The sequence below is a fragment of the Equus caballus genome, chromosome 29, assembly GCF_041296265.1.
Source record: "Equus caballus isolate H_3958 breed thoroughbred chromosome 29, TB-T2T, whole genome shotgun sequence".
NCBI classification, from domain to species: Eukaryota; Metazoa; Chordata; class Mammalia; order Perissodactyla; family Equidae; genus Equus; species Equus caballus.
This window is the reverse complement of record NC_091712.1, coordinates 33,773,910-33,787,320: the sequence shown is the minus strand read 5'-3', so window position 1 is coordinate 33,787,320 and position 13,411 is coordinate 33,773,910. Positions and strand designations below refer to the sequence as shown.

Genomic DNA, 13,411 nt, shown 5'->3' with positions numbered 1-13,411 from the left:
CTCTTTTATTTAGAGAATAGTACAGAATAGCATGGGGACAGGACCCATGGGCAGTGAAGAGCTGTTGCTGCTGCTGCATGGGGACAGGACCCATGGGCAGTCAGAGCTCCTGCTGCTGCCCTGAGTTGAGGGTTAGGGCTAATTTTATAAGGCATGGGTACGTGACTTATTTTTACTGGAAAAAGAAAAGATGATGTAAAAAGTCATTAAATGATTTCAGTGCAGATGGGGTCTGGTTATTGTGCGGTCATATAACTTTAGATACGAATCTGGTCATATAGATCGGCATGTAGGTGAGGATGCCCTGGGCAGCCCTAATTCATACCATAAAAATCCACCGGGTCATATAGTTTGGCACGTAGGCCAGGTCACCTTGTGCTTCTCTACCTGGGGCAGCCTTAATCCACATCATATCTTACTGCCCCGTTTTATGGACTTCACACAAGTCACCCTATTTGCAGCCCAGACCTTCAGTCGCATCATCCACGATGGCTCCAGGTTCTCCCCATTGATCACTGTCTTATCCTCCTCACTGGCTCTGTTTTCCAAACTTCTCTTACTGTCTCTTTTCTGCAGTTGTCTCCTCTTTGGTCCTCTTTCTCCTCGGGATCTGTCCTGTCATTTTAGTGGAGTTTCAAGAGGAAACGCAGGGATAGATAAATGCCCATCGTCAACCAGAAGCCCCTCTTTCCCTTTCCTTTGTAGTTTCTCGGTATAGATCCTGTGCTGGTTCTTATTGTGATCATTATTTGTTCTCAGTGATGTGAGTGAGTTCTTCATGGGCCAGGAGTTTGTAGTTGAGTGTTGGGGAGGGGCCGGGGCACTGTTATTTCCTCCTAGTTCTTTCAGCTTTTGCTCCCCCCAGGCAGTGAACACTGGCTGCTAATGCTTCGCTCCCTGGCTTCTTCAAAGACAGCGTGTCCGAGTCTCTCTCTCTCTTTCTCCCCACACCGTTCTGTGGTGCCAGTCCAGACCCAGGGTAATTCCTCACACCAGCCCACACACTCTCTTTTTGTGGTGTAGACCCCAGATCCTTGGCCTTGCCCTGCAGGGCTCTTCCGTCAGCTGTGTAGCACGGCTCTTCCGACACTTCCTTTTGGCGTCTTCCTTCGTCCCGTTTGATCTTCCTTGTCTTTGGCAGCATTTTCTCATATATTGGGATTCAGAGTTGTGGATGATCCTTAGTGTCATAGGAGGTGGAGTTGTGAGTTCTTCTTTCCCTGTTTCTAGTGATTTCTGAGAAGAGGGCAGAACGCTTTTATTCTGCCATCTCTTACTACAAGTGTACTCTCATTAATTTCATCTTGATTTTTATTAGTTTCTGTCTCAAAAAGTGAACTTTTCCGAACATTTCCTCCAATTCTAAGGCTGTTTGTTTTATTTATATATATGTAAGTGTATATGTATGTATTCGGTACAGTTGAAGTTATGACTACGTGGTACCAAAGGCTTTTTCTTTCTTAATTTTGCTTTATGTTCTTCTAGGGAAGATCCACCAACACGTTCTCAGCCAGACAGTGATGATGAGGCAGAAGAAATACAGGTTGGTTCAAAATAAAATAATCTGTTTTCTAGACTGTTCTAATTTAAGTGACCTATGACATGGTTCTGACACTTAGATCTTGGCATACATTCAGATCTCACTTTGACCATATACTTTGTGTTCAGGAAAAGATCTCTCCTGCATATGTGTCATTTGTAGATGGAGCACGGGTTTTGGGGGCCCAGTACGCTATCCACATTTAATGTTTTGTTTCTGTGCTCTTCTCCACGCAGTGGTCGGATGACGAGAACACGGCCACGCTTACGGTAAGAGCAGAGCAGCGCCAGTGTGGGGACATTCTCACACTGTCACATGGGGTGCTTCAGAGTTGCCGTGCATCTCTCTCTAAATGTCACCCATTTGCTCTTCATTTCAGATGTCTTTTTCTTTGTTGGCTTTTATTTATTATTTTGAAAAAGAACTTGAATCATGGTTTACCAGCAGCCATGGCCTGCTTTCTTCTTCCCTTTGATTTCAGAGGAAATATTTAAGTGCATAGTTGGTGCTTTGACTTGTTTCTGTGAAGCCCTGAAAGAAGGAATTGAGCCTAACATTAAACTCTGAGGTTCCCAGGTCTGTGGAACCTAAAATAAAGTGAAAATCTGTATTCACTTATTCAAGAAAATTTAAATGGCATAAAAATTACAGTTTTTTTCAAGCGAGAGTAGAGAAGTATGTGGCTTTAACCAATATCTCGTATAAAGATGTGGAAGTTGATGGAGCATATTATAGTCTTTCAGGATAAGGGTGCTGCTGTCAAATTCAATTTAAAATATCTTTTTAATAAAAATATTTTTAAAAGAATGAGTGCAATAAAAAATGTATTTCTGAAAATATGGTAGGTAAATGAAACTCTTCGTCTCTTGAGATAAAAGAGAAGGGTTTTGATAAAATTCCCTACAAATCAATGTAAAGGCATATAAAGGAAATGAATTTTAGGTGAGGGTTTATAGGGTATATTCTAATACAACTCTGAATAGGAAGATACTTCTGTTTATTTTAATAGAAGAGACATAGTGTCCAGAGTACAAGAAGAAAAGAGTGGAGGTGCCTAAATCGATGTATTTCCTTAGGTGTGAAAGCATGCGAGCGACTGTAGGAAGGGAAGATTCACATGCTTTATCTTACTCTGGATATCATGCAGGTCGATCCCTCTCCTTTTATGAAAATTCCGTTCAGTTCAACGTACATGTTAGTTATCTGCCATACTCAGGGCACTATGGTGGCTCCTGTGAAGTGAACAAAGATGAATATGACTTGATTCCTGCCTTTAGGGAGTTTATCACCCAGCGGGGAAAGATGCCTCAATTTGGGGGTAGATGACAACGTGCTGTCAGAACAGAGAGAACAGTTACAACTGAGGGCATCTAGAGATGCTTAAAAGGAGAAGTGATATTTGACCTGGACCCTATAAGTGGTAGGGATTATGAAATTCAACTCATGTTTTTTGATAGATAGAAGATAAATAGATACAGCAATTAGTAACATACCTGTGTATATGTGTGTGTATTTACCAAACTCTGTTTGCTAAGGTCTAGAAGCAATGGCATAATGACGTCATAGTAGCAATGAACATGCCTAGTGCCCTGATCTTGGTTTCTAAATATCATTCTCCACAAAAGGAATCAAAGGCTCCCTGGAGAAATTCAAGACTGGGATAGGAGAGTAAAGATGAGCCTGCAAGAACTTCTTGTGTCAGAAAGTAAGAAAGACACAGACATGAAAGAAGGACCCAGAAGCCAGCTTGAATGGGCTCCCTCTGGCCAAATACATGAGCGTCATAACAAAACAATGATAGTAATGTAGTATAACCATTGTTTGAAATTAGAATTCATAATCCCCATACTGACATCAATAAATGATTAAATTAAAGAAATGGAGCAGAAGGGAAACCCATTTTGTATAGTAGAACAGACACCAATTAATAAATGCAGAAGGAGTCATAGAATGAGAAATCACCATTTGGCAAGCGTCATAGGAATAATTGATGGAATAGATGTTAAAACCAGTGGGTGAACATTTGATGAGAAAGAGGATACTCAAATATTCTCAAAGTGTCACCACCAAAATTACTTCTTATGTCATTATAAAAAGAAAAATAACAACGTCACAGTGGAAAGACCTGGCAGCCAAGTGAGCAGAGGTCACCTTGTCAGTGACGGGACAGACCTCTGTCGTGTGCTTCTGGATGTGATGCACTAAGGAGGACACGTCACCTGCCAAAAATGCGAGACCTGAATCTGATCATGGGGAAACATCCAGCAAACTCAACGTTTTGGAAATTATATAGAATAACTGCCCTGTACTTGTCAAAAATGTCAAGGTCATGAAAGATAAAAGAACAACCGAGAGAGGAACTATTACAGACTAAAGGAGATTAAACAGACGCGACCACTAAATGCACTTCATGATTCCAGACTGGATCCTGGGTCGGAGAAGAATGTTTGGGGTTTTGGTTTTTTTTGCTATAAAAGACATCATTAGGACAATGGGCACATTTTGAATAAGACCTGTAGATGAGATAATGGCATTGTATCAGTATTAACTCCCTGATTTTGATAATTTTGCTAGGTTATATAAAAGAATGTCACTGCTTTTTAGGAAATAAATACTAGAGTGTTTAGGGGTAAAAGGGCATCATGACTTCAACTTACTTTAAGAGTGCAGGAAAAAATATATTTTTATATGTATGCGTATATATAAATAAATACACACATTTGCATGGATATAGAGCGAGAGGGGGTTGGAGGGAGAAAGATAAAGCAAATGTGGTAAAATGCCTGGGTGAGGAGTATGTGGGAATTCTTGTTACTCTTCTTTTAATGCTTCTGAAAGTCTGAAATAATTTCAGAATAAAAAGTTAATTTAAAAAATTGGGATTTCACTGGGCAGAACCAGATGTTGTTGGGCAGAAGACCACTCTTAGCAGAGGATGAGAGTCAAAACCTAAGGTGGGAAAATACAAGATAGTGGCGAATGATAATAGCCCATTAGTGTAGATACAAAACCATGGAATTAAAAATGGACAGAAATGATCGGAATGGGTAAATCCGAAAAGCACAGAGGTGAATTTCAAATAGCAAGTTGCCAAAGGCATACATATCAAATGACAGCAGTTATGTTAAACTTTTTAAATGTTGTATTTTCTGGACAGGCGCAGGTATTATAAGTATAAAATCATGACAATGGAAGAATATGCCCAGCTTTGTGATGATGGTTGCCTGTGGGGAGAGGAAAGGATAAGGGAGGAGAGCACGGAGTAAGGGGCTTCGTTTGTTATCCATAATTTTTTTTCCCTTGAGAAATTTAAAGATTTGGATCAAATATGCCAAATTGTTGAGCGTTTGTATCCAGGAACATGAGTGTATATTTTTTTTGTACATTTAAAACATTTCATGATTAAGAAATGTATTTTTTTAAAAGAAATAGCCTTTCTGAATGAGTGTGTTGCAGGGGCGCTGTGGTGGGTAAAGTTGGAAAAACAGGTGAGTTTGCATCACAGAAAGTCCATGGACATATTAAAAATGTGGATTTCCGTCCCACTTACAAGGGGAGCCTTTGCCCAGACAACTGAGATGTTAATGCATATTTAAAATCGGCTGGTTGAGCCATCAGCTTATAAGAATCCTATTAGTTAAATCTCTTAAAAGATAGTTTTCAGAGAAAGGTAGAATCATGACTCCCATACGGATACAAAACTCTTTAACACATGTTGAAGGTTTTATTTAACTCCTGAGGGAACCAGGCAGATGTTACAACTGGTTCAAAACAGAATCCAATGAACAGACACATTTATAGATGAGGAATATTGAAATGAATATGTAAGTGAGGCAAAACTGGTTTTGCGTCCCTCAAAGGTAGGAGGGAAGACAACTGGATTTTTCTCAGACCAGATGGAATCGTCCTGTCCATAAGAAATACTTTTCACTGTCATCACTTACCTACAATTTACCAAATTGTAAAACAGCTAGCAGACCTAGCTAGACGCAGATAACCAGAAAGGTGTGCTACATGTAGACAATGCATAGTCTTCCACTGAAGCGCAAATTTTTCTCTACACTGATTCAACTTCTTGTAATTTAAATTTGTTTTAAGATCCTTAGGCAGGATTTACCAAAGTTGATTAATTTGAGGATTTGAAGGAATCGATCAGCTCTTTGAAAATGTAATACGTGAATATAAAGTAATCCCTACCTGGGAAGTTTTATGGGATAGGAAAATAAAGTTGTTCTGTCTTTGAAAATTGAATCCCCTCAGGTTGTAAAATTTGTGTAAGTGTGCCATTTATAGAAAATATTGCTGATGCAGATCTTAGCTAAGTGTTTTTATGGCTAGAGCTCTAGGGGACCCAAATCCGCAACTTCAGGGGACTGTAAGGAAATTACTGGCTTAAGATAAATCATAATTCCTTTTGATGGAGAGCGGCGAATGGAAAATAAGGACTTAAGGCCTGTAGTCATTCTGAAAGATTCTAGATTGCTACACATTAATTTCATGTGTCTAAGCTGAAGAAGTCAACAGAAGGTAGATGCAGTCCGGGCTGTCAAGTAACTGAAAGATGCTGCTAACCCGTCTAGAGGTCGTACATGTCTGTAGCAGAAGGAAAGGTGGTCTAACTTGCCCTTGATCTCTCCCTCTTGACTCACTAGCCTGTTGCTTAAAGCTGGTTTCTAGTTTGGGAGATAGTATATTACCATTTTTTAAGCTTGTATTTTTTGGTCTGTTTCCCAGACTCTTGTCACAGCTTTCTCTCTGTCATAATTGGGTTACACCTTGGGGATCGGCATAAGCCATTTGATTTATCTTTGCATTGTGTCGTTGAGCTCATTCCAGACCTATTTGAACATTCTTCCCCCTATGGAAGATCTTTTTATTACTGGACTTTTTCAGAATTTGCAGCTGCCCAATAGGGGGCAGCAAATGTAAAGGAATACGTGACTCTGTAGCGTCTGTTAAATTGTCGCGTTGTCTCTCCTGCCCTCTCCGCTTCCACCTCTCTTACTCCCTCCCCTTCTTTCCACTTTGTCCTGTGCTCCTTTGACAGTGACATAAGGCTCGCGCCAGAGCGTAAGAGCAATCACGTTTACGTTCCTGCACAACTGGATTTCTATTCCTAGAGAAATGACACGTAGAATGTTTTGGTTACCTGCTTCTATAAAATATGCATTTTCAGATCAACCAAAAAGGAAAGAACATTTTAACTTCACCAAGGTCCTATTTTTGAATTTTGTTTATATTAAAACTTGTCTGGAAATAGCAGTGTTTAAATACAGTTAACCGCATAATTTATTTCTCATTCTCGTGAAGCCTTTTGGGGATATGGCCAAGAATCTTTTCCTGCAAATGGAAGGACTTCTGGCCCCTTAAATGCGAGATGTTATTTCTGAGAATTGGGGTATATGTCCATCTGTCTCTTTTCACTTAATAAAGGCTGGTTTTATGTAGGTGTTAAGAGAACCGTTCCTTCCGTCCTCAGATCCCCAGATGCCTGGTGACATCTGTCTCTTTAGCTTTGGGGGTTTTGATTGGTTTTCAAAGTGTCCTTTGGGTAGCTGTCTTTTTCCTTGTCTGGTAAATGGTATTTGATCATTAATTTTATTTAGCCGAGTTCAGAAATTCTGGCAGTAATTTGTATCTTAAATTATTTTAACACCCTCAATAATTTAACCTTAAGATTTTGATCTCGTTTCTACATTTATTGTGATGATACTGACTTGCCCAAATGATTTCTTCTTTCTTTCTGTAGGCACCAGAATTTCCCGAGTTCACTACCAAAGTCCAAGAAGCTATCAATTCCCTGGGGGGCAGTGTGTTCCCTAAGCTTAACTGGAGCGCCCCACGGGTAGGAGCAGATCAGTGAATCTCTTGTTGTTTGAATATTCTTTGTTTTGCTGTTCATTTCATTTTATATCCCCACCGAGGGTCTAATTATAGTCCTAATTCTAGGGAAAATACTGTGGATTTTATTTTTATTTCCCCCATTATTTTATTTTCCTGATTTTTCTGTGCACTTTCCTGGTTCTGTGAAATACTATCTATTTTGCCAGAAGACGATTTCAACCTCTTGTGTTGCTGATCATTCTAGAAATCTGAGGAAATCCGTTCTCTGCCCTTTTCAAAAGTTTAGCTCTTCATTTTAACAGAGAAATTTTTCTCTATTGAAAAGTAATAAAGATTAAAATGTCATACGAGCTAAAAAAAAGAGCAGTTTGAGAAATCAACTAATATTTTCTTAAAATTGTGTTTTGTTATTTTAACATTGCATTGACAAGATCAAGTTAAGGTCTGTGGAAAAAAATCGAGATTTTTTTCTAATCCAATAGAAAACAATTTTGTGTCAGCAAAGCTTCTTCAGGGAATCAAAGACTTATTTGTGTTTTCAAAAATCATCTCATATGCTTATCTTTTCTTCTAAAATGGATGATAAATTGTATTTAATCTAATTTTTATTTTTACTTGCTAAAATTAGTTACACATTACAGAGTTTAAATTTTCAAAAGACCTGGACACTTGCTACAGAAGTCAGCAGGTCCTGACATTGGTTTTGCTTCACCATTTCCCACGCCAAAGAGGCAGCTACTTTCACGTATTTTAGTACATTCTTTTGTTATTTTCTTCTACTTCTTTATTTTTCAGTTTTAGGTATTTGTAATTGACTTTAAAGATTCAGCTCTCTTTCATCTCCTGCCCCACCACTTTTATTCCACTATCCTCATTATAGTAATATCATTCTTTTGATTAATTCAGTGTTTCCAGTATTATGATTATGCAAACACTAAGTACACATCTGATATATGCTTTAGTATGATTACTTATCTTCTTCAACATTTTGTTTTCTCTGCAGTTAATAATTACCTCATTTATTCAGTTGCATGATTTTCTATGTATATACTGTTGTTTCAGTGGAGTTAAATCTGTGTGTTCAATATACCATCTTTAACCAGAGTTCATCATCTTTTTCATTGGGAGAAACTATAAAGAAGTTATTGAAACTCACTTTTAGTTTATATATAAGCAGTAATTTGAATTATTCCTTACTTCTGAACTGGCTTTCCACTTCAGATGGGTGGATTTGTGGTTTTGTTCATTTATTTGTTATTAATTGAGTGCCTACTATGTTCCAGTGCTTTCTTTTATGTAGTGTGGATAATAATTGGATAGTTTTTTGCACTCATTAGTTTTCTCAAACTTATATCACTGTCCTGTGCCCGATCTTTCTTTGGGAGAAGTGTGTTTTCTAAATGACTTAATTATTCTATCATTTTTTACGCATGTTCCACTAAGCTTTGCCTACTGTGCCTGCTATTTGTACTTTTTTTGGGTTCATATGTATGAGACCTTCACCATTTAAAATTGTGATGGTTCAGGATATCTCACCTCCTCTCTCCCAGATTTGATGGATGTGAGTCATAACTGCTCTAACCATCAACCTTCAGGCATTCTGGCCATCACTCCCCAGAAACAGGAAGAAGAGAAGGGTCTGTTTTTTCTTAGAGAGTAGCTGGTCAGGCTGTTTCTTTACACCTCGATCTTCTAGCTGAACTGTCAGCATTTCTGATACTTTTCTCCCCTTCTTTCTTCATCAGTAAGAAAAACATAGGGAAGTGCTTGGGCCTGAGCTGAAAGGTGAAGACTCTAACAACTCAATGTTCGTCACTGAGTGTCTGACATGCAACAGTGATGCTATTTGTTGTTTAGAAGAGTAATTTGACACTTGACAGTGTAGCTAACATTTCTTACCTGACTTTTTTCTTTAAACCCTTGAAGTGATATGCATTATTGATTTTATATATAGGCCTGAGCTTCATTCATAACAGCTAACATGGAATATTTACTAAATAGCATGTGCTTTATTATTTAGGATGCGTACTGGATAGCAATGAATAGTTCTCTGAAATGTAAAACCCTCAGCGACATCTTTCTACTGTTCAAGAGTTCTGATTTCATCACTCGTGACTTTACTCAACCGTAAGTATGTCTCTGGTTCTCCCATATCAATAGTTTCAGTAGTTGTGAGTTTTTCTAGTACTATTGTAAACAACGGTTCCAAATAACAGGGCTAAATTTCATGTTTTTAAATGACCTATTAAAGCAAACTTTTCCTTTTGCAATAAATGGTGTACAATGACTATCCCTAAATATCAAGGACTTTCTATATCTCTGCCCATTAAATATTTTGGTAATTTTTATCTTATTATAAAACCAATATATTCTTATCATAGAAAAACAGAATTAGAGACTATAGCTAAACAAAAACATTGGAAATGTAAAAGCACCATGATCTCACCACAGTTGTCTTTGTATACTTCCAGAATTCTGTCTATGCATAGGCATAATATAGTTATACTTGTTTGTAACTATTCAGATTTTTTAAGACAAAAATGGGTTCATATAGTTCATATTGCTTAGTTGGCTGCTTTTGTACTTATCAGTGTGTGGCAAACATCTCTATGTGTCATTTGATACTTAAATGTATCCTCATTTTAAGTTGCCTTCATAGTATTCCACTGGACAGCTATTGCATAATTTGTTTGACGAGTCCTCTGTTCTCATATACAGTCCTGCGGTGAATATCCCTGGGCTAAAGCTCTGTGCACTTGGTAATGTTTCCCTTGGGATAAGTTTCTAGACATGGAGTTGCTGTTTTCCTTCCTCTGCCTGTTGCTCTGCAGCTGAAGAACTTGACTCTGTGCTGTCTTCATCGTAGGCAGACGCAACACCTGCACTGTTGAGCTGTGGGTGACCTCTCAATGCTTCTTTTGTTCTGTCATCAAATAGCAGTTATTCTAGATTTTTCTGTCCTACCCCATCTTAAACAAACCAGTAATCTCAATTAAACTAATCTTTAAACTAATGTCTAAAATAAAGCACATCACAGAGTCTAGAATCTAAGCAGGTGAACAGAGGTGAAAATATTGTATGCATGCCACTTCTTCCCCATTCACCCCATCTCAGCCTCAAATCCCTTTTTGGAGAGGTGCCTGGCATAAAAAAAATAAATCTACTCCGTGTCACTTGTCTGTCAGCTCTTTTGCATCTGAGTTCGGCAGCTTGGGAGTATGGTGTTAGTGAAAATGGAGTTGAGTATAATGAATGAGTGTGGTTGTATTGCGAGTTTATTATCAAAGGGTTTTACCCGTATTGGTATTTCTGGTTCGTTTATAGAAAAAAGCTCTCTATTTTTTTGACATTTACTTGTCAGCCTTTATGGCTGTGTGGCGCAGATGTTGTTAGGTGTTTGGTAGCCCTTGTTTTAGTGATAATATGGTAGCATTTTCGTGCTAGGAGATACCCTCTGATTAGAGGAAGTCATGGCTACCTTTTTTCCCATTATAAAGCTTTTTGACATGTAGTGCTTTAAGAGGCCTCGAAATATATTACATTAAAGATAGCCTGTACTTGTTAATTCATCAGATAGGGATTTTTATGTACCTTTAATATTAGTTGCAGTGACAGTAGGAGGACTTCTTTTCTTTTCCAAAAATAATTTTAAGTCGCTTTTAATTCTCTGGGGCTGATGGTTTTTAAGTCATCTTTCAGTTTATCAATGTGCTGGCTCCTCTTAGCCCACTTCTCCCTCTTTGTCATACACGAATTTAACGGGGATTCCAGTGGAAGGGGAAAGACCAGTCAGTTGTTTTGCATCTTGTACTTTCTGACTTTTGCATGGGGAGGAAGTTAAATCAGCAAGTGAAATTGAGGCCTTGGATTAAGAGTGTGTGCCCACAGAATGCCATCCTCCTCCTGGTATAAACAGTTGGCAATTGGCAGGCGCCGACACCAAGCGCTGTGCTTTCAGCCTTCAGCCGGGTGGCACTAATGTGACACCTGCTTCTGGGGCTGTATATTGGTAGTTGCATAACAATGTCTTGTCATCACCTAAAAATCCTTATTGCTAGGATTCATCAAAGATGAATTTTTGTCGCAGAGGCCTTTCAGGGCCCCATAAAGATGAAATTAAGAAAATAATTCTTTTAATTGGACAGGATCATATCAGTGATTTAATCTGACTCTTTCCTTTTATTGGTTAGAAAATTAAGGCCTGAATCTGTTCAGTAATTTATTTCTACAAACTAATTAGCAGAACCAAAACCAGAATGTAATTTCAATAGTCATTCTAAATGTTCTGTATTTTCACTTAATAAAATTATGAATTCTTTCTTTTCAAAAAGCTTCAAATTAAAATATTATGGAATATAATAAGGTATTATATACTTATATATGCTGTGTGTAAAATTGAGTAATATTATGAAAGTGAGATTATGTCATTAATACGATTTGGGGGCTTGCCTCGAAAAAGAAAACAAAGATGGTACAGTGAGGATTGACAGTTACCAGAAGGCCAACTGGAAATAGTTTACACATACGGGGTTTTAAAAAATATGTTATTTAACAAAGAGTCTGGAGATTGAGTATTTCTAGGGTTAATTCAGCAGCTCCTCAACGTCACAGGAATCCAGGCCCTTCTAGTCTTTCCCTGCTGTCATCCTTGGTTTATTAACTCGGTCTTTGGGTTTGTCACCTCATGGTCACAGGATTGCTGCTGCTGTTCCAGGTATCACATGAAGGCGTGACAATATCTGAGTCAAATGTAGGCAGGGTGGGTGTATCTCCTCTAATTCTTCTCCGTATGTGACCAAGGAAAGCATTCTGGAAGCTTCCCAGGAGACTTCTTGTCAAGCTCATGACAGTTATCCGGCCTAATCCAGTAGTTGGCAGAGGCAGCAGGAATGCCATGGTCTATTTAGACCAGAGGCTCTAACTGGAGCGTGCGTCAGAATCATCTGGAGAGTTTGATCAAACGCAGATCGCTGGTGCGTACCCCCAGTTTCTGATTCAGTGGCCGGGAGTAGGGTCCAGGAATATCATTTCTCCCATGTTCCCAGGTGATCCTGACGCTGCCGGTCCAGGCCCCGCCTTGAGGGCTCTTAGATTAATCAGCACGGGCATCTCTGGGATTCCGGAGAGGACCGCACACGTAAGAGCCTCCCGGGTCTGAACAGTCACGGTTCTGTTGGCAAGGTGAAGATGGAGAAGAGCTGGAGGGCGGATGGCCCGTGCTGTCCGCCACAGGGGTAATTTGATAGAGAGGATTAAGTACTCCTTTATCTTCCTGCTTCTCGCAAGATTATCGTCCACAAGAAGCTTTAAAGTTGAAATATGACACAGTTAACATAATCTGTGTACATTATACTGGCTGAGTGAATTATTTGTCCAGATACAAACGTTCTATGTGATTAGATTTGTGGAGTCACAAGGCTGCTTTCATTAATTATTTGATTGATTGTCACTTCAGTAGTTCAAGGCAAGAAAAAAAATCTAGTTATTTGGTTGGCATTTAGAAGAAAGGGCTGGGTGAGTGAAAAATCCATTAGCTATTTCTCTGAGGGGCTTGTGACTAAGGAGGTAGATTTGATTGGGGCAGAACATTTCACTTATTTTAGTAATTTAAACTATGCTATGGCCAGGTTCAACATAATTTTTTTTTTTTTTTTTGGTGAGGAAGATTGGCATTCAGCTAACATCTGTTGCCAGTCTTCCTCTATTTTTAGTATGTGGGATGCTGCCACAGCATCGCTTGATGAGTGGTGTGTAGGTCCGAGCCTGGGATCTGAACTTGTGAACCCCAGGCCGCCAAAGTGGAGCATGCACACTTAAACTTAACCACTATGCCCCCAGGCTGGCCCTGCAACATAATTTTTATGCTTTTTTTTTTTTTTTTGGCTGAGGAAGATTTGCCCTGAGCTAAAATCTGTTGCCAGTCTTCTTCTATTTTATATGTGAGCCACCACCACAGCGTGGCTACTGACAAGCGAGTGGTGTAGGTCTACACCTGGGAACCAAACCTAGGCCACCAAAGTGGAGTGC

The 13,411-nt window shown here is 39.0% G+C and overlaps 1 protein-coding gene across 2 annotated transcripts in view; it reads left to right on the top strand.

Annotated features, from left to right (window-relative positions):
* The window catches only part of CDC123 (cell division cycle 123), a 55,956-nt gene that overhangs the window by 14,794 nt on the left and 27,751 nt on the right, over positions 1-13,411 (top strand). The window contains exons 3-6 of one of the 2 annotated variants that reach the window (NM_001309342.2): positions 1,486-1,543; positions 1,777-1,809; positions 7,290-7,385; positions 9,405-9,511. In NM_001309342.2, coding sequence (NP_001296271.1) covers positions 1,486-1,543; positions 1,777-1,809; positions 7,290-7,385; positions 9,405-9,511 — 294 coding nt within the window. The remainder of the gene's footprint in view (positions 1-1,485; positions 1,544-1,776; positions 1,810-7,289; positions 7,386-9,404; positions 9,512-13,411) is intronic. The other variant, XM_005606925.4, reaches the window with a different exon arrangement.